Source organism: Telopea speciosissima, chromosome 3 (assembly GCF_018873765.1).
Source record: "Telopea speciosissima isolate NSW1024214 ecotype Mountain lineage chromosome 3, Tspe_v1, whole genome shotgun sequence".
In the NCBI taxonomy this organism is placed as follows: Eukaryota; Viridiplantae; Streptophyta; class Magnoliopsida; order Proteales; family Proteaceae; genus Telopea; species Telopea speciosissima.
Genome location: NC_057918.1, coordinates 10,377,389 through 10,398,234, shown reverse-complemented (window position 1 = coordinate 10,398,234; position 20,846 = coordinate 10,377,389). Strand labels below are relative to the sequence as shown.

General features: G+C 40.9%; 1 protein-coding gene across 5 annotated transcripts in view; it reads right to left on the bottom strand.

The window, feature by feature from the left end:
* LOC122654834 (inositol hexakisphosphate and diphosphoinositol-pentakisphosphate kinase VIP2-like) overlaps positions 1-20,846 on the bottom strand; it is an 85,264-nt gene continuing 64,418 nt past the window's right edge. For all 5 annotated transcript variants that reach the window (XM_043849099.1, XM_043849102.1, XM_043849100.1 and 2 more), the window contains 3 exons: positions 13,481-13,648; positions 1,203-1,277; positions 1-488 (listed from right to left, as the gene is read on the bottom strand). In XM_043849099.1, coding sequence (XP_043705034.1) covers positions 225-488; positions 1,203-1,277; positions 13,481-13,648 — 507 coding nt within the window. In that variant the 3' untranslated portion in view covers positions 1-224. The remainder of the gene's footprint in view (positions 489-1,202; positions 1,278-13,480; positions 13,649-20,846) is intronic.

Genomic DNA, 20,846 nt, shown 5'->3' with positions numbered 1-20,846 from the left:
GGGGGGGGGGGGGTCAGGTGGGGGAGGGGGAGAACAATGAAAAGACTGTGAAAGCAACAGAAGCTACTTACAAACTCTTCACTTCCAATAACATTTTTTTGGTTGTAAAACTATGTTATTTTTCCTAATTTCAGCGATAGGATCCGGCAAAATTGATATGGTTAGTAAAGCTACTGTTAATTGCATGACTTTCAAGGGGGAACAAAAGTAATGCATAGTCACAATCACTTCCCATTGGCATTAGCATGCTTGTGGAAAGGCCACAAATTCACCAGGCGTTCAAGCATTCCCGCACTTTTGGAGAAGTAACCCGAGAAGCCCTGGGGTGTTGATGGGGGTGGGAAATCCTCAGCAGGCATTGCAAATGGGCGGATCATCTTTTCCATCTTCTCTAGTGTAAGATATGACCCTACTTCTTGCAGCCTTTCTGGGCCCATTATTGGCAGTGTGTGCTCTTGATGCAAGGAAGCAGCCTCACCATCATTCTCCTGGCAAAGCAAAATGCTAAACAAAATGAAACTACAAAAGCATCACTCATTTGTCATTCTTAAGTCCACTACTCTGTCCAGCCATATTTACTGATTCTGAAATGTAGAGGTCAATCAAACTCAAAAAGAGTGTTGCCACATGCATCACACTCCAATCACCCAAACTGGTTTGTCACCTTGTGTGTGCACATCCTTTTAATCAGTCTGGAAACACCTAATATTCCCATTATCAAAATTTTCTTCCCTCGCCATTAATTTCATTTTCTTTGGTCATTTGCTTTTTAGCTAAAAAATACTTTCAGATTAAAAAAAAAAAAAAATAAAATAAAAAAATAATAAAAAAAATGTCTAGACTTAACCTAATCCAAGAGCTGCCTTCAATCAAGTGGGTCCCTGAGCATAATTTTGGCAAAGATTGAAGGATGAGAAATCCTATAAATGTTGTCTCCAGGTATTCAGGTCCATTTGGTTGTTTCTCTTTTTATAAGAAAGGCAAGTTCTTCGAGGAGCTCGTCCAACTTGGCAGTCGAGGGAGAGAATTTAGTGGAGTATTTTGTATCAACTTTGGTAGAGATCAGTTTTTGTGCGATTGATCCTGTATTATCTGGTACTTATTTCTTTCAGATTCATGTGTCCATAAAATTTTCTTTATTAATGAAAAGTAAGAAGTTCTCTATTGTTATCCTTTAAAAAAAAAAAAAAAAAAAGCATTACCTCCAGTGGGCTTAAATCTGCACCACGGCTGAATGTCATCTCTAAGCGGAACCTTTTTGGGTCTTCCAGAGCCACCTGTGGTTCAATTACAGAAATCTGCGTAAGAAAATCCTCTACAAATTCTAATTTATGGAAAGAGGATAAACAATCATGACAATGTATTTATTTTTTTCCTTACTTTTCCCCTAATCGTGACAGCAAAATATATCATACCATGTCCGATTAAAAGTGCAAATTGATGGTATCAACATTAACAAAGGACTACAGGCTAGACAAGATTGTTTAGCAATTGGGACTATTGAACAATGGTCGTGTTTGTTGCAGCTGTTATAGTGAAAAACTACATCTCAGCAGAAAACAGTCTCAACCTCACATGGTGCCACATGGAAGAGTATTCTTGAAATTACATCATTTTGCATTTGCAATTTTTTAAAAGGGAAGTTTCCTCCTCACATGACTCTCAAATGAGGATGCCTTGCATGCACTGCACTTCTACAGAAGACAAAATGGAAGAAACAAAAAACAACATGGAAAAAGTGAATAGAAAACTGTTTCTGTTTTTCAAATAACAGTTTCTTTATTCTATTAACAAACATATGCAGATGTTTCTAAAATAAAAAAGAAAACAGAAAAAAGTGCTAGTTTCAAGCTTTGCCGAACATAATAATATCAGTTTAATTTTAAAGCATGAAGCTTTTCTTTCTCTGGTCTTTTATCATTCATATTCCACGTAGAAAAAAAAAACTTCTTGTTGGGTTCTGAATGAGTGGCCGGCATCTTTTTTTTTTTGGGTGATTATAAAATGTATTAAAGCCCCCAAAAGGGAAGAAAAAGTCCATTTAGGACTACAAGACAAGCCCATAAGGCCAGCAAGAACAAGGTGACAAAAGCCCACATGGGCATGTCCAATGCAACACAAAAGCCCACAAGGACTAAAACAAGAGCAATGAAGCCCAAGGAAAGAAGAAGGGCAACAAAGACAATTCCAGGTAGGGTCCCCCAAATCCCTAGACAACATATCTCAACACATCATCTTCCTAGCTGCCACGACGAAGTTAGGGAACCACCGGCCAGAGGCAACCAAGGTGGAGGGCACTGGCCTTGCGGAGGGCCACGGCCAAAACGAGAAGCTGGCCTAGCGAAGGAGACCGCCATGACGGAGGGCGCCGGCCTTACGGAGGACGACGGCGAAGGGGCTGCCGGCCGAGCAAAGAATGCAGCCTTGCAGGCTGTGACCTTGCAGCTGGCAGCGAAACGGTCGAAGGCCGAGCGAGCCAAGCGGAACCGGCAGGAGGTTGCGACCACCAGCGATGTAGACGACGACAGGGGAGGTGTGATGAACGAGAGAGAAGCCGGCCCAAACAAGCAGTTGCCGGAGAAGCTTGCCAGTGAAGCGGCTACTGAGCGGGTGCAACCAAAATGAGCCTGAGATCCGACGGGGTGACAACCAAGAAGGCTGACATCCAAGGGAACGGCAGGCCTAGCAGAAGAGGTGACCTGCCAGGTGGTGACCATACAAAGCGAGCAACCCAAGACTACTGTTCGAGAGGCTTCAATCTGCGTTGTTGGCGCCGAACGTAAGAAGAAAAAGTGGAGAAAGGGAGAGGAGGAGGACGAAGAAGAGAGAAAGGAACAGAGAAGGGGAAGGGAGAAGGGAGAAGGGAGGTGGGGAGCAGCCTAGCCATATGGCCAGGCTGCTCCAAAGCGGCGGCCAAAGGTTTTCAGCAAGAAAAAAAGCTTTAGGGTTTTTTGGAGGTTCTCAAGTGGCCGGCATCTTATTTATACTAATCCTATTCTTTTTGATAGTTAATGTCACTGCTTGTTTGGGGAAGGGGAGTGTTACTACGATCAGAAAATCCCAAGGAAAAAGTACAAACAGCAGCCTACAAAGGTTTCACAAGGTCTAGTAGGGATCAAGTATGCCTCAGCATGGGTATTCAGATGTAAATATTAGTTCATACCTATCATCACACATCATTGCATTAGGGACTTTATGCCACATGATAAGATGCTCCTTTCCAAGATATCTCAAAAGAGAACAGTAACTCCATTGGTCAAATGTAAAGATCATTTTGCCAACGTTTTCACAAAAGAAGCAGAGAATAGGTTACACAATATCCGGAAAGCAAACAATAATGACATCTATGCTGGTGCTTAATAAGGTCAGCCCCTCTGGACTAAGCAGGGGGAAGACACGACCTCTATTTGGCTCCAAAGTGGACCATCAAGCATATCCATGGAGTCACCTGAACAGCCTATATGTTAGTTCAACACAGCTTCCAGGTTATTTAGGAACCAAACTGCTTGAATTTTTACACAGCAGTTTAAGATAAAGTCTTGAATACTTTTGGGAGTAATTTTTTGGGGAAGGGTTCAACACGAAGCCAGATTGGTGGTAGGAGATAGAAAACAATAAAAAAAAATCCCATGTGAGGTTGATAGTATGCTGGCGTCGTGGGGAAAATTTTCCCACTTTTCTATGTGATAACTAAAAGATTTTGTGTTTTGAGGCTCTAATTTAATTAGAAGTACCTATGGTAGTTGCAAGTTAAAAGTAGCCAGGAATAAGGAAATTCATCTTGCAGTCCAGAAATATAGAGGTGGAGGATACATGTTGGTCTCAATTGTAGGCTTTGAATGAAATGTATACGTTGTTTGTAAGTCTCTTTGGGAAAATGATCCATTAATATCAACTTGATACACCCTATCACTTGCATGATAAGATAAACATAAGAAGAAGAAAGAAGAATTTGGTAACTAGTTTCACACCAAAGATGACATACTACTTAGATTTATGTATGTCATTCTCTATAAACGGGTTCGAACCGCTCCTCGTGGAATAAGTTGAAGTTGCAGGATCCTGAGAACAACAATACTGCAACTACGGAAGGAAGCAAATGGGAGCGAGACCACCCTAAGATGATGCTACGAAGGAGAGCTCACAGAGATTCTATTCTGTGTTGTAAGGGAACCAGAATTGACAATCTATTCAATCCTATTGATCAAAGGGGTTTTCTGCCTATCTACCTCTTCTTGAGATCGAGATCAAAGCCAAGCAAAAACAAAAGTACGTGAATAATAATAATAATGATAAAATCCTACTTATAAAAAGAACATCAATTAAATACTTATCCTTCAAGAGGTGATAAGATGTATTCAGCTATTACTCTCCCCCCTCCCCACAATCCTCCTCATTTGACAAGATCCTTTGGCTCCCCTCCCCTAATGGCCTTTTCAGCTCCCGATCCGCTTGGAACTTTGTTAGAATCCACGCCCCCTTCCATCCCTTGGCATGACCTTGTGTAGTTCAAAGGTCACATTCCCCGCCATAGTTTCACTGTTTGGAGAGTCTTTAACCAATGCCACCCCACCCAATCTTTTCTCCTTCACCGCTAGTTCCATGTTTCCCCCTCCTGTATCCTATGTTGGAATGGTATTGAGGACATCGATCACCTTTTCTTCTTTTGCCCCTTTGCCTCTTCTGTTTGGAAAAAAAGCCTTGGATTCTTGTTGGCCCCGTAGTAGGAGACCTTTATGTTAGAGTTTGTGTGTTAGGGGTATATTTGTCTCTATTTCTATTATAAGCCATAGAGTTGTTAATGTAGTCCTAGGTAGGAGTAATCCCACTAGGAGCCAGGGTAATAGGGCCACACACAAAGGCTGCTGGTTTGGGACAGCTTAGGCTAAATAGGGCAGAAATTAGGGTTAAGACTAGGAGTTTGAGTTAGGGTTTTATGTAGTAATGATATGCAGGTTTTTAGGAACCTAATGGTATAGGTTTAGCTAGGTTTAAGTAAGAAATTAAAATTCCAGAAATTTAGGTTTAGGGTTTCGGATTTTAGGTCTTAGAATCTAGGCTGAAACTAGGGTTTAGGATGGGAGTTCAGGGCTGGACTTCAGGTCGAGTTTTACTGGCAGTGAGAGGATGGTTCGACTGAAATTTGGTTGGGTTTTGATAGCTGGTTAGGTCTAGACAAGTTTTAGGGTTTTGGGGTTTTAATGGTGATGGAGGGATTTAGGGTTTTTATGGATAGCTGATGCTGCAACTGAGATCGAGTGGAGGTACTGGTATGGAGAGGTTATGGTCTAATTTGTAATGAATATGGATGAAGGATGAATGCTGGAATGTAATTAGAGAAGCCAGGGTTTGGGGAAATCGATTGGGAATGTAGGGCTGGGTTAGAGGATAAGAAGGAGGGTTATTTGCAGAATTCTGTAATAACTTACTTGTAATGGAAGAACTTCAATGGCAGCAACCTTGAAGAGCTTGATTGAAGAAGAAGAAGGACCTCCCGATCTACAAGATGCAAGGAGTCGCCGGAGTCCACCAGCCCTAACCCTTGTTATGACTCACAAGGGGTCTTGATATGGCACACAAGACAGTTCTCTGAAGAGAGAAAACAGCAGCAGCAATGGCTAACAGCAGGAAACAATTTTTTTAAAACTTTAAACTTGGTGGGGGAGCCTCTCCCACGATTCTCATTAAATAAGAGGCCAAAAGGCCTATTCCTAAATCTATTACAATTTAAATCTCCAACATAAATCGTGGAGAGGTGGACCACTTTTAAAACAAATAAAAAACTTAAAGGAAAAGACTCTTCTACCCCTAATGACTTAAAAGCAACTTAAACTACTTAAAATAAAGAAGATTCCCTAGTAGCCAATAGGATATAAGAACCTCTTAGCCAATAGGATCACTTCACTTAAAATAAAGGAAGATTCCCTAGTAGCCAACAAGATATAAGGACCTCTTAGCCAATAGGATCACTTCACTTAAAATAAAGGAAGATTCCCTAGTAGCCAACAAGATATAAGGACCTCTTAGCCAATAGGATCACTTCACTTAAAATAAAGGAAGATTCCCTAGTAGCCAACAAGATATAAGGACCTCTTAGCCAATAGGATCACTTCACTTAAATTAGACCAATTGAACCAATTGAATGCAACCAATTTAACCCCGTTCAATTAAAACACAAAATAAAAACTAAGTATGGAAATAAACTAAACTAAACTAAGGCTCCTACTAAAACCCTAGGTTTAGGGTAGCTTCTTCAATTCGAGGAGGCTAGGATCTGCATTAGTTGTAATTTTACATTTTATTCTCTTTTTATCTTTAAACTCCTTAGGGAGTCCTATGTAATTCCTAAGAAGTTATTAGTGAAGTAAATATAGGAGTTAGGAGAGTTTCCTCTCTAACTCATGATTCTCTCCAAACCCTGCTCTTCTCTTCTTCTCCTCTTGCTGTAAATCTGCCATAATACTTGTATCGATCCATGCTTAAACACTAACTTGGTATCAGAGCCTATCCTTCATTGGTTTGAGAGTCGACTAAGGCTAGATTGTTCTTCTTCACCTCTTTTTGGAACCCTAGTAAGGTAGAGGGTTTCATTAGAGGCTGTATTATGTGAAACAGCAAATATGCTACATTCTTTGAAGTGATTTCTTTCAACCCAACAGCAATGGAGGGAGATATCTAGCTCGTGGAGTGTATTTGAAGCTAGCAGCAGAACAGAGCCTTTCCACCACCTGTAGAGCATTCGGCCCATCTCTCTCTCACCTCTCCACCACTTGGAATGAGACCTGAACCATTTGGATCGCCTAATGGTCCTACTTCAGACCCCCAACAGCCTTATTGACGAATCTCTTCGATCGAGGAGCATAGCTTGATCTTTTGGTGCTTCCCAAGTATTGGCAGAATCTGGTATTTTGCTTATTGAGTCTTTTCTCGACTGCAATGGGAGGAATGGTTCCTATTGCTTGGTAGTATCACCTATTTAAGTGCACTTGACTATTATGGAGTGGAACCGAAATGCTTTGTGATTGTTGATTATGAGTTTTTTCTTCAAGGATTCACTTTCGGTTGTTGGCTGGACTGTTTACTTGACTGCTTTCTTGTGATTGGGTAGAGTTTTTTACTCCCCATTGTTTGTTTGCTGCATTGTTTTCTTGTGGTTGGTTGAGGTTGCTCCCCACTTGTGCAAGACTATATTGAGTTTGTTTTTCTGCATTTTCTTCCACCATGACTGGAAATGACTCTAAAGTTAGTGGGCCGTTGGGAGCTACTAGTGACAGCTCAAGTGGAACTCTCCCCACCATTGCTGTCTTTGATAACCCCAACACCCAACTTTCTATTGTGAAACTCGACAGTACCAATTACTTGGATTGGTCTCGGTCGGTGAAGTTGTCCCTGCGCAGTAGGGGAAAGTTGGGGTATATTACTGGGTCCATCAAGGCACCTGCTCCTACTGATTCAGATTATCTAAAGTGGGAGATTGAGAACTCCACTGTTATGACCTGGCTGATATTCTCCATGAAACCTGAGATCGGCAGGAGGTTTATGAGTAAGGAAACTGCGAAGGATATTTGGGACAGTGCTTCCAGAGTTTATGATAGAGTTGGTGATTCAGCCAAGGTGTATCAAATTCTGCAAAAAATCATCCATATAAAACAGGGTGATCGGAGCATATCTAACTACTATAACATTATTATTAGCTTGTGGGAGGAATATGATCACTACTGTTTTCTCCAACTATCCAATTTTGAGGATGAGGCCAAGGTTCACAGGAAAGAAGAAAAGGAAAGGATTCTTATTCTACTTAGTGGTCTTAACCCAGAGTTTGAGCCACTTCGTTTGCAGATCTTAGGGAGGTCTCCTCTCCCATCACTGGATGAAGTGTGTAGCCACTTGCAGAGTGAGGAGACTAGAAGAGGATCCATGGACACTGCACCCTCAATGGAGAGAGCTGCTCTCGTTTCTAGTTCCCACCGCGACCAGAAAGGTGGAAGGAGAGGTCGAGACAGATTCAAATGCGATCATTGTGGAAAGTTGGGGCACACTAAGAACAGGTGTTGGGCTCTTCATGGGCAGCCCCCTAGTGGACGTGGTGGATCACCTGGTACCCGAGGAGGTAGGACTGGGGGAGCTAGAGCCCATTGTGTGACAGCTGATACTGAGTTACCTGGACCACAGACTGATCCTGATTCTCTTTCCAGAGAGGATATTGCAGCTCTACGTCGGATGATGTCCTGACTCGGCCATTCTTCTACTGCTCCTGTAGCGTTAGACTCAGCCTTAGCTTTGCAGGCCTCTACATCTGCCCCCTCCACTGCCCCCACTTAGGTAGTTGACTCTGGTGCCACAGATCATATGACTGGTATGTCTCAGTGTTATGACTCTTATTCTATTTGCTCTGGTAAAGATAAGGTTAGAGTTGCCGATGGTTCTCTTTTCTCTATCTCTGGTAAGGGGCAATGTTCGAGTTACTTCTTCCCTTTCTCTTGTTTTTGTACTTCATGTGCCCAATTTTGCTACTAACCTGTTGTCTGTCAGTCATTTAACCAAGTCTTTGAATTGTTGTGTTACTTTCTTTCCTTGTCATTGCGTCTTTCATGATTTGGTGACGAAGAGGGTTATTGGCAGTGGACTTGATGAGCCCCAACCATCTGTTTTACCTGCTGCCCAATCCTATGTTTGTGGCCAGACTGATAGGAGTACTGTGGATTCTGTGATGCTTTAGCATCAACGTTTAGGCTACCCATCTTTTGTTGTCATGAGGAAACAGTTGCCTCACTTGTTTACTTTTTTTTCTTCTTCTCATGTTTTTCAGTGTGAACCATGTATTTTTGCTAAGTACTATCGCACTTCTTATCCCTATCATGCTAATAGATCCATCGTTCCTTTTTCATATTGTGTATTCTGATGTTTGGATATCGTTATTTTGTTTCATTTGTTAATGACTACTCCCGAACCACTTGGACCTTTTTAATGAAACAAAGGAGTGATGTTTATGATGCTTTCAAGAATTTCTATCAGTTAATTTTTACTCAATTTGGTACCCGAATCAAAATAGTCTGCTCCGATAAAGGAGGGGAGTACATGTATTTTTGCTAAGTACTATCGCACTTCTTATCCCTATCATGCTAATAGATCCATCGTTCCTTTTTCATATTGTGTATTCTGATGTTTGGATATCGTTATTTTGTTTCATTTGTTAATGACTACTCCCGAACCACTTGGACCTTTTTAATGAAACAAAGGAGTGATGTTTATGATGCTTTCAAGAATTTCTATCAGTTAATTTTTACTCAATTTGGTACCCGAATCAAAATAGTCTGCTCCGATAAAGGAGGGGAGTACATGTATGGGGGGCTCCAACAGTTCTTTGTTGATCATGGTAATTATCACCAAATTGCTTGTGTTGATATACCTCAACAGAATGGAGTGGCTGAAAAGAAAAACCGCCATCTGTTGGAGGTCACTAGAAGATTTCTTTTTAATATGCATATTCCCAAGACTTTTTGGGCTGATGCACTCCTTATTGTTGCCTTTCTCATCAATCGGATGCCAACTCTGCTACTTGGCTCCAAATCCCCTTTGGGAACTCTGCTTCCTTAGACATTTGCTTTTCCTCTTCCTCCCAAGGTATTTGGGTGTGTCTGCTATGTCCATGTCAATAAATCGGCTAGGACGAAGCTTGATCCCAAGGCCCTCAAGTGCCTCTTCCTTGGTTATTCCTCTTCTACCAAAATGCTATCATCCCGCTTCCCGAAAGCGCTTCCTCTCCAAAGATGTCACTTTCTTTGAGTCCATACCCTTCTTCACTCCTCATCCGCATCCTCTTCAGGGGGAGAATAGAGGGAATGAAGAGGATGTTGATGTCCCTTTCCTCCCACCTGTGTCTACTTCCCCATTTCTGTTTGACATTGGTAAATCTACAGAAGGGGCTGCTGTTGATACTTGTGATCAAGGGGCTGTTGTTGCAAGTGGTTCTAGTCATGAGAAGGATTACCACCTTCATTACCAAAAAGGTGAATGCTTGAAGAGTAAAGGAAAGAAGACCTGTTAAGAGCCCTCTTTGAATCTGGATCCTGAGCTTCATCCTCCTCAGTCAGGTGATCCTCCCTCTGATTTAGATCTCCCAATTGCCACTAGAAAGGGCAAAAGAGCTTGCACTAATCCTATTGCCCAGTTCGTTTCCTATGATGCTATCTCCCCCACAGGTCTTGCTTTTACCACTGCTGTCTCCTCTGCAACTATTCCCAAGAATCTCACTGAGGCTATATCTGACCCAAAATGGAAGAAGGCTATGTCTGAAGAAATGAGTGCTCTTGAGAAGAATGGTACATAGACTCTTGTTGATCTCCCCAGGGTGAGAGTTCCAGTTGGATGCAGGTGGGTATATACAATCAAGTACCGATTAGATGGTACAGTGGACAGATACAAGGCTCGGTTGGTAGCCAAGGGGTGCAGTCAAGTTTATGGTATCGATTACCAAGAGACTTTTGCTCCAGTAGCCAAGCACAACTCAATCAGAGTCCTTCTATCAGTGGCAGACAACAAAGAATGGCCATTGTATCAGTTAGATGTGAAGAATGCTTTTCTTCATGGTGATCTAGAAGAGGAGGTGTATAGGCAACCTCCTCCTAGTTTCAAGTCTCCTTCAGCAGAAGGGAAAGTGTGTCTCCTCATGAAGGCACATTATGGTCTCAAACAGTCATCCAAAGCTTGGTTTGAGAGGTTTCGATAGGCCATTCTAAGGAATGGATATTCCCAGAGTCAGACTGATCACACCTTGTTTATCCGCGGAGGTAATGGTACAGTTACTGCTCTTACTGTTTACGTTGATGATATTGTTGCGATTGGGAATGACAAAGATGAGATGAAGAGGTTAAAATCTTACCTGGATGAATAGTTTGAAATCAAGGATCTTGGACTTTTGAAATATTTTTTGGGGATTGAAGTATCAAGATCAAGGAAGGGCATCAATATTTGCCAACGGAAGTTTGTTCTGGACCTATTGAAAGAGAAAGGAATGTTGGGATGTAAACCAGCCAACTCCCCCATTGATCAGACTCACAAACTTAGTGAAGACTGTGGTTCTCCTCTTGTAGATGCAAGGAAATACCAGAGGTTAGTTGGGAAATTGATCTACCTCTCCTTGACTCAGCCAGACATCAGTTATGCAGTTGGAGTAGTGAGTCAGTTCATGCATGCTCCCAAAAGTGGGACACCTTGATGTTGTCTATCGCATCATCCGGTACCTAAAATCCTCTCCAGGAAAAGGCCTTTTACATGCTAGACATAGACATTTGAGGATAGAGGGCTACACTGATGTAGATTGGGCTAGTTCTATTTCTGATAGACGATCTACTTCCGGTTATTGTATCCTTGTGGGTGGTAACCTTGTTACATGGAGGAGTAAGAAACAACCAGTTGTAGCTAGATCTAGTGCAGAGGCTGAATTTAGAGGCATGGCTCATGGGGTGTGTGAACTTATATGGCTGAGGCGATTGGTTGAAGAATTGGGATTTGGTTGTGAGGGACCTATGCGGCTCTACTGTGATAACAAGGCTGCTATAAGTATTGCTCATAACCTTGTTCAACATGATCGAACAAAGCACATTAAAGTTGATATGCACTTCATCAAAGAGAAGCTGGATTCAGGTTGCATCTGTACTCCATTTGTGCAGACCGGTGATCAACTGGCAGACATCTTCACTAAGGGCCTTATCCCTAACCAGTTCAATACTCTTCTATGCAAGCTTGGAATGTATGACATTTATTCTCCAGCTTGAGGGGGAGTGTTTGAGTTTATGTGTTAAGGGTATATTTGTCTCTATTTCTATTATAAGCCATAGAGTTGTAATTTTACATTTTATTCTCTTTTTATCTTTAAACTCCTTAGGGAGTCCTATGTAATTCCTAAGAAGTTATTAGTGAAGTAAATATAGGAGTTAGGAGAGTTTCCTCTCTAACTTACGATTCTCTCCAAACCCTTCTCTTCTCTTCTTCTTCTTCTTCCCTTGCTGTAAATCTGCCATAATACTTGTATCGATCCATGCTTAAACACTAAATCTTTACCCTTATCTAGGGAGTGGCTTTGGATGGATATGTCCTTCTCCGGTAGCGCTATTTGTGATATTGCAGGTAAGCTTGTGTTCGGTGCCATTATCTCACATTTGGATGGAGCAGAACCTTCGAAGATGGACTTCCAACTCTCACTCTCTTGACATAATTTGGAAAGCCATCTTCTTCAATGTTAACTCCAGGCCTGCACATGTTACCCATAGATCTGTTGATTCCCCATGGAACAGGCGTATTGTTGTCTCCTGGGGACTAACTGTATCTCTTTTTCAGCCTCCTGACTAGGGCTCAAGGTTTTGCATAGCCCCCCCCCCCTTTTTCTCGCTCTATCCTTTCTCCTATGTATTCCTCCCTCCCCCCCCCCTTTTCCCCCCCGTTTTGGGCTTTTGGTAATGGATTATTTATTCACCTTAAAAATAAAAAGCAGATAATTTTCCCAAATCACATTACGTACAAATAAAAGGAGCAGAAGTTATGAATTATTCTCTATTTGAAATTTCTCATTTGACCATAAAGTTCTAGTTTCAGGGTTCTTTAAGTCCTTGCTCACTTCTGGGAATCAAATATAAGATTCCCCCCCCCCCCAGAAGGCAAGTGAGAACCACAGAGTCACAGAGATACGAGACCTGCAGCAGCCTCCATAAAGATCTTAATCGTCATTTCTTAAACTAGCCTTTAGTTTAGTCATGCTCCCTTTTTCAACCTTCAATTAAACTTCTCTCCTAAACCAACCTTAAAAATCCTCGCCGGTTGACCTCTAGAATACTCTGAACCATGATAATGGATTATCCCTTTTTGACTTTATCTAAGCTCCAAGGGGCTTTCTATATACAGTGTTGAATGTATCCAACATGCAGTTTTCATCCATTTAGAAACTAGAAGAACCCTTCCAACACTGACCTTACGACTTTTCATAACCTTAAAAACCCCAGGATGGTCCACAATAACCTTTAGGCTTCTGGCCTTCTACCAACAAAAGCCAAGTTCTTCAGTTCCATATATGTAGGCCCATTCTGCATCAATACTCTGATACGTGTTATTCTAAATAAGGTACATAGTCAATTCCTTAACTCTCTTATAATTTTCTACCTTTACTAAAGGACAATTAGTCATATAAAAAATAGATGGGTTAGATTCAATAATTGCATATGCAATGAGAATCAACAAACACATGATTTTCCCTGTTTATATTGGACCCTATTGATCTCTTCCTCATCTTTTACACATCTGAAAATTTTCTAAGACTGAAATGAAACATATGGAGAAAGATCCAAATCTCATCCAAGGGAGATATTGCAGAATTAATAATTAGAATTATAAAATTATTATTATTACTAATCTGTGAAATATTACTGGAAGAGGGTGCCTGTACCTCGACTGAATGGAGGGAAAAAAATTAATAAAAAAAGACTACCTCAGTATTCTCGAACATTCTGAATACGATATAACTCATGTAGTCAAGTTCCTTTGTTTTGAACAAACGCTCCAAAGCACTATGATAGACAGGGCTTTCCTCTCCTTGCAGAGATTCATCCAAGTTACAGTAGCGAAGCACATTCATTAAAGAATGTATATGTGATTCCTGTCAGTTACAAAGAATATTAAATGAATGATGAGACTAGCAAATGGAACAAGAGAAGAGATGATAGCTATGAAAATGCCAGAATTTACAAGCATCACAGCAAAATGAAGATTTTGTGGGAAGTAATTCTGCAGTTTTCTTAAGAATAGGAGTTAAATGAGCACAAGTTTACAAGGTTTAAAGTATCAATATCGAGCAGCATATCAGAAAGGTGATTTTAAGAGACGTCTCGGAGACATATTAGAGAGATGCCAAAAGATGTTGGATACACATGGATACATGCAAAGCTAGTGTTTTTAAGCATAAAATAAGCAATAAATAATGATATCTATCACTAAAGCATGTTGTTTTGAATCAGGAGGATCAAGTTCCTTTCAAGAGTGTTTAAACATATAAGCCATATGTAGCTATTAACATACTAAACATGTAAATATACTACTAACAATACTACTGCTAACATATCAAACATTTATACATTCTTTTAATCCAACTTGAACACGGGTGTCGAACTCGGCAAATCTGAAACATTAAGATTTGAAGATTCAGGGGGGATATATAATTTTATAACTAATACTAAGAGGTCCAAATGTAACATATTTATCAATTTACATTTACATACAAGGATATTTTAAAATAGGGGCTCCTATTTAGAGTAATATACATCTATAGGTGGACCTTAGGTCTAGTAGGCCTAGGTTAAAATAAAGGTTATTAGATAGGGTCCATAACAACAACAACAATCATAACCTTATCCCAACTAAATGGGGTCGGATACATGGATCCGAAAAGATTATGACAGTAATAGACATAAGAGCAGTAGAAGGAAGAAAAGGTAATAAGGTATTAAAAATAAATAAATAAGTAAATAAAATAAAATAAAATAAAATTACTAAAGGAAAAAAGTCTAAGCAGTAGTCAAAGCAACATCCCAGGAACATCCACCTATGAGGGGTCGGCTACACGGGTCCTTGTCCTCCAAACAACTCTATCCACGGTCATACTAGGATCGAGCCCTACCATATGCATATCTTTTCTCACCACTTCTCTGATAGTCATTTTAGGCCTGCCCCTACCTCTTTTAGCTCCTTCAAATTGAATCTGGTCACTCTTCCTTACTGGTGCATCCATGGGTCTCCTTTGGACATGACCAAACGACCTCAAGCGGCTCTCACGAAGCTTGTCCTGGATTAGTGCAACTCCCACTTCAGTTCTAATACAAACATTCCTTATCCTATCTCTCTTGGTCTTGGCGCACATCCTCCTCAACATCCTCATCTCCGCTACACTCATCTTATCTATATTACTCTTCTTAATTGCCCAACATTCCACTCCATATGTCATCGCTGGTCTTATTACTGTCCTATAGAATTCCCCTTCAGCTTAATAGGCATGCGTTTGTCACATAAAACACTGGATGCTCCTCTCCACTTCATCCATCCTACTTTAATTTTGTGGGAAACATCATCCTCTATATCAATCTTTGTTAATGGTTGACCCTTGGTATCTAAAACATTCATTTTGTGGTAGCTCTCGCTCCTCAAGTTTCGCCACTTCATCACCTCTCCTGATTTGACTGAAGTTACACATCATATATTGTGTCTTTGTGCTTAACTTAAAACCTCTTGATTCCAAGTTTGATCTTCATAACTCCAGCTTCGCATTAATCCCTTCCACTGTCTCATCTATCAAAACAATATCATCAGCGAAAAGCATACACCAAGGGACCTCATCCTGAATATGACTGGTTAAATCATCCATGATGAGTGCAAACAAATATGGGTTGAGAGCTGACCCTTGGTGTAACCCAATTGTACTGGGAATTCATTACTTTTTCCCTTTGCAGTTTTGACACTTGTCACCACGCCCTCATACATGTTCTTAATTATATCCACATAGATACTTAAGCTCCGTTTCTTCCCTAAGACATGGCAAATGAGCTCTCTAGGAACTCTATCATAGGCCTTTTCTAGGTCGATGAAGACCATATATAGATTCCTTTTGTAAGCTCTAAAGATTTCCATAAGCCTCCTAAGAAGGTAAATAGCTTCTGTCGTTGATCCCCCTGGCATAAAACCAAATTGGTTCTCCGATATATCAGTTTCTCTTCTTAGGTGGACTTCAATGATTTTCTCCCAAAGTTTCATGGTATGACTCATTAGTTTAATGCCTCTGTAGTTATTGTAGTTCTGGATATCACCTTTGTTCTTATAAATCGGGACTACAATGCTTCTCCTCCAATCATCTGGTATTTTCTTTGTACTCAGAATCTTGTTAAATAGTTTGGTTAGCCAAGATACTCCCTGTCCTTTTAAGCTCTTCCACACTTCAATTGGGATCTCATCCGGTCTTGGTGTTTTGCCTACCTTCATCTTCTGTAGGGCCTCTTTAACTTTGGCCTCACCAACATGTTGTAGATAGGGTCCATATCTTTGGTTATATTTCTGAGTAAATCATATTAGATCTATGGAGGGTGCTACAGTGGCAGGCGATCTATGGACAGAGCTTGGAGACACAAAATCCCAAACCAGGTATGCTTCAACCTTCTTCCTCCTCTTTCTTCTTCTCCATAATAATCTTCTCCTCCTATTCCTCTGCCACCTCCTTCCTCCTCCTTCCTCCCCCTCCCCCAGCAGCGATGGCTTTCTGTATTTAATGTAAAAAAGAAAGAAAAAAAGCTAACCTAGACAAAAAAAGGTTTTCTTTAATGCCTCCTTTTTTTTTTTCTCTTCATTTTGCAGGTTGTCACTAACCACTGGTAATGTAGGGAGTTGTATTGACCCATCTAGGGTTGTATAGATACACACGGATTGGTATAACCTGGACATGTATGGATTACTTAAAACTGCCAACCTAAAAGTGATGGATAAGCTGCAAATGAAAAATAATCTAAATCAACCAAGCTCAAAGAAAAAGCCAGCAACCAGATATCCTAGATTATCCCTCACAGCCAAATGCCTCCACCAAAAGGGGAAGAACTGCAAAATAAAACCTGCATCTTATCGGAGATATGTATCCTACACTACAGATAAGCATGGAAATGGTCAAGATTCACATGGAAATACACTTTTGGAGCAAAAAACAATATAAATAAACAATATATAACATGTATCATGCATAAACGTTAAAACGTATAATGAGACAAGAAACTTTCATTGATTGAGTACAAATCCTTGCAAATGATCTAGTTTGATGCATCAACTAACTTAGTTTTACCTAAATCTATCAATTTATAGCAAAAAATAGGATTAAAAACCATGATTCAAACACAAAGATCAAGTTTTTATGAAACCTACCTTTTGCTGTAAAATCTCCTTCAATCTCTGATCTCAAAAACAAAATCATTGCCTGATAATCACATGGGCCTTTAATGGTCGTATCAACAGGTATCGGTTGGTATCGACCGTATCGGTATGTATCGAACCGTATCGGTATGTATCGAACCGTATCGGCTGATACATACCGATAAGTATCAATTTCAGGCCTGCACTGGCAGACCCGACCGAGACCGACCGATTAAAGCCCTAACCAATCCAGCCCATTTAATAAACATGTCGGGCTCAAGCCCGAGCCGATTATAATCGGTCTTTCCCGGTGCGAGGACCTTACCTGTCGGTCGCCCACTGATTACGAGCCCGCTTAAGCCAGACCCCTTTAGCCCAACTAAGCCAAACCCTTTAGGCCCGTAGAATAGAAATATCTATTCTAACACCCCCCCTCCATGGCTCCATTTCCCTTAGCACCCAAAATCAAAATCGACTAAAAGCCCTAAACTTCCTCATGGCTCATTAAGCCAATGATTTTCAATGAAATGGGCCAATGAATTAAACATTGGTTGACCCTTGCAATCATAAAAACAATTTTAAAAAGAGATTTTGTCATGGCCTGTTTTGAGCCCGTTTAGAGTTAAACTATTCACTAGCCCGTCCAAGGCATGTTTAGCCCAATTAAAGCTCGGAAACCAACCGACCAATTATAAACAGTAACATGCCTGCACAATGTAAGCCTGATTAGTTAAATGGGCGGTCATGGTGTAGGGGATTTTGGTAAAGCCAATTTAGGCCCGACCGAACTCGATCGAGCCTGACTGGTTGACACCCCTACCAGGACACCATTTTCTACAAAAAAAGATATGTATCGAATGTATCGTATCCGTCTCGACCGATACGATCATATCGGTTGATACGATACAATCATAGTTGTCGCGCTCACGGCGATCCAAGTGGTGGAAGGGTGTCACGTCGATATATCGACATGGCCCGCCATGGTGTTGCATGGCGAGCATGTCGACCATGTTTAATTTTTTATTTTCTGTATTTTTAATGTCATTTAGTATGCTATAATATATGTCCTATAACATCAAAAATCAACATGAAAGTGTACTACACTACTACTAATATACTATGCCACTATGGTTTAATTCATGAAAGTGTAACTAATATCCATTAGTGTATATGAAAGTATGAAAAATTGAAAATATAGATTAACCTATCAAATAATTGAAAGCAATAGTAAAAATCAAATGATAGGCTAACTGCTTCTGAAGCTTGATAGCAATAGTCTTTCTTTAGTGTATGTGATTTGGAGCAAAGCATCTAAGCTATTAAATGGTTTAAAAAAAAAAATTTTAATCTAACTTTTATATGTACAAATATCGACCGATATGCCAACATATCGTGGTATGGCGTCCATGGCGACGCCATGGCGTCGCCATGGAAGCCATATCGAATGATATATTGACATCCACCATGGCGTAGCTCGATATGCCCCCTCTCCCAACGCCAGGACGCCATGGCGGCGCCATGGCGACGCCATGACAACTATGGATACAATACGGACCGATACTTTAAACCATGACCTGCACACACTACAACCAAAGCCCTCGACTTTGGGGGGGGAACCGGAAAAGAAAAAAAGATACCCTCCATTGACTGAAACAAAGATTCACAACACAAGATCAATAACACATATCTGAAAGGTAAACTTAAAAGAAAAGCTTTCCTATATTCCATTACCCCTTTTTTTATTATAACCTTAGGGTGGTGAATTTTGAATAGGTTCTCCCTGAGTCATTTCTTCAAAGATGGAGAACCTATTAGAGAATAAGAGTTTGGAAGTTTAGGCTGGACCGCTAAATAAATCTTTGCTAGAATTCAATTCATATAGGAAAAAAAAAATCTTTTACTTGGCTGGAGATTAAACAAAAAGATTCCCCTATTTTACACCCTTAACAAACTTAGCAAGTCATTTATCTACAGCATCTGACTTAAACAAGGACATGGTGTCTCCCATGGAACCTGATGCCAAAACTATGTAGGCCAATATAGAAATCAGAACAGAACAGTATAAAGTATTTTTTTTTTTTTTAAATAAGGAGTTCCTTTGATGGAGCTAATTTCCTCGACTGTAGGGTCTAAGTGATCATACAGGTTAATGTGTAAAGTAAGTTCTCCGAAGTCTTTGTTAAGATTTAGTTGTCAACTTCTAAAAGTTCCTGGAACACACCAGTCCCACTCTGGCATTTTCACTTTTGAGGATGGTGATTAGCCAGAGTTGATATTGTAGTTCCAGTTAGGCAGCTTAAACTTGGAATTTGATCAACTGAAGCTTGAAGCTTTAAGTACTTTGACATTCGAGCTACCATGTCTATCCAAAAAGAGTTTCAGTTCTACCCCTATAACTATGAGTTTGGTACCCTAGTTTCAAAGAATTGAAAAGCTAATAACTACTGGAAAATATTTTCTCTTTATTCAGAACTCTATGGAGGGGATGCATACCTCCTTATTGCTTTATTTCTCCTGTGACCACCCAAGCATCTACATTACACAGATGAGGTGTGGCAGTCAGAAACTGGCTGGACATGAAGTCCTGGATAAGTGGATATGACAAAGGCCCAAAAACAGAATTCCTGGGCAGCTGGACTCAAAGATTATAGAGCATCCTCAAGCTCATTTGGAAAATCTCCTCCCGTTAGGATTCCATCTGGGTCAATTGGGTCTACTCCCACCTTCTCAAAAAGGACACCATTTGGACTGCCCCTGTTCCCTCTGACGCCTTCTGGATTTGGCGCAAGATCCTCCTTCTCCGTCCCCTTGCCCTCCATGCTACCTCAACCTTCATTGTTGATGGCTCCTCCACTTACCTTTGGCTTGATCCTTGGCATCCGCTTGGGGTCCTTTTCAATGTCTTTGGGCCCAAGACGATATATTCTTCTGGCCTTCCCTAAGATACCTCTCTCTCCTCCCTCATATCCCTTGACTCTTGGACCCCCCCACCCCTATCTTAATCCCTCATTCCCTATCCTCTCCCACATTTGGCCGACCCTCCCCCCCTCCTCATGCGGATAAGGTTCTTTGGCTCCCTTCTCCCAACGACCTTTTTAGCCCCATCTCTGCTTGGAATTTTGTTCGAAACCCTTGCCCCATCGTCTCCTGGCACAAATTAATCTGGTTCAAAAGTCATATCCCTCGCCACAGCTTCATTGTCTGGAGAACCCTTAGACTTTGCTTGCCTACCCAAGCCTTCCTTCTCCATCGCAATATCCAGGTCTCCCCATCCTGCGTTCTTTGTTGGAATGGCCATGAAGACATACCCCACCTCTTCTTTGCTTTCCATTTTACCTCCACCATTTGGACAAAAGCCCTCTCCACAATCTGGCCCTGCCGTAGGATACCCCTGGCCTTTGATCGAGAATGGCTTTGGTTGGACATGACCTTTTCTGGGACCTCTATCTGTGACACTATTGGAAAACTGGTTTTTGGCGCCGCTATTTATCATATTTGGATGGAGCGGAACCTCAGGAGATGGACTTCCAACTCTCGATCTTTTGATCTGATTTGGAAAGCCATCTCCTTTGACGTCTCTTCTAAGCTCAGTTTCACTCGCTACTATCACCTTTCGGATACCCCAAGGAACAGGCATATTGTTGTCTCCTGGGGTCTTGATTTGTCTCTTTTACAGACTTCCGCCTCTGCGTAGGTTGGGTTGTTTGCTGTTGTTCCCCCCCCCCCTTTTCCCCCCTTTCCCCCCCTTCTCTTGTATATTCCCCCCACCTTTTTTTCTCCCTGCCCCCTCCTGGGGTAGGTAATATATTTATTCACCGAAAAAAAGATTATAGAGCATATCTATTTTCAACATTAAAATTTTATTTAATATCATAGATTTATATATATATATATATATAATTCTGTAAGCATAATGG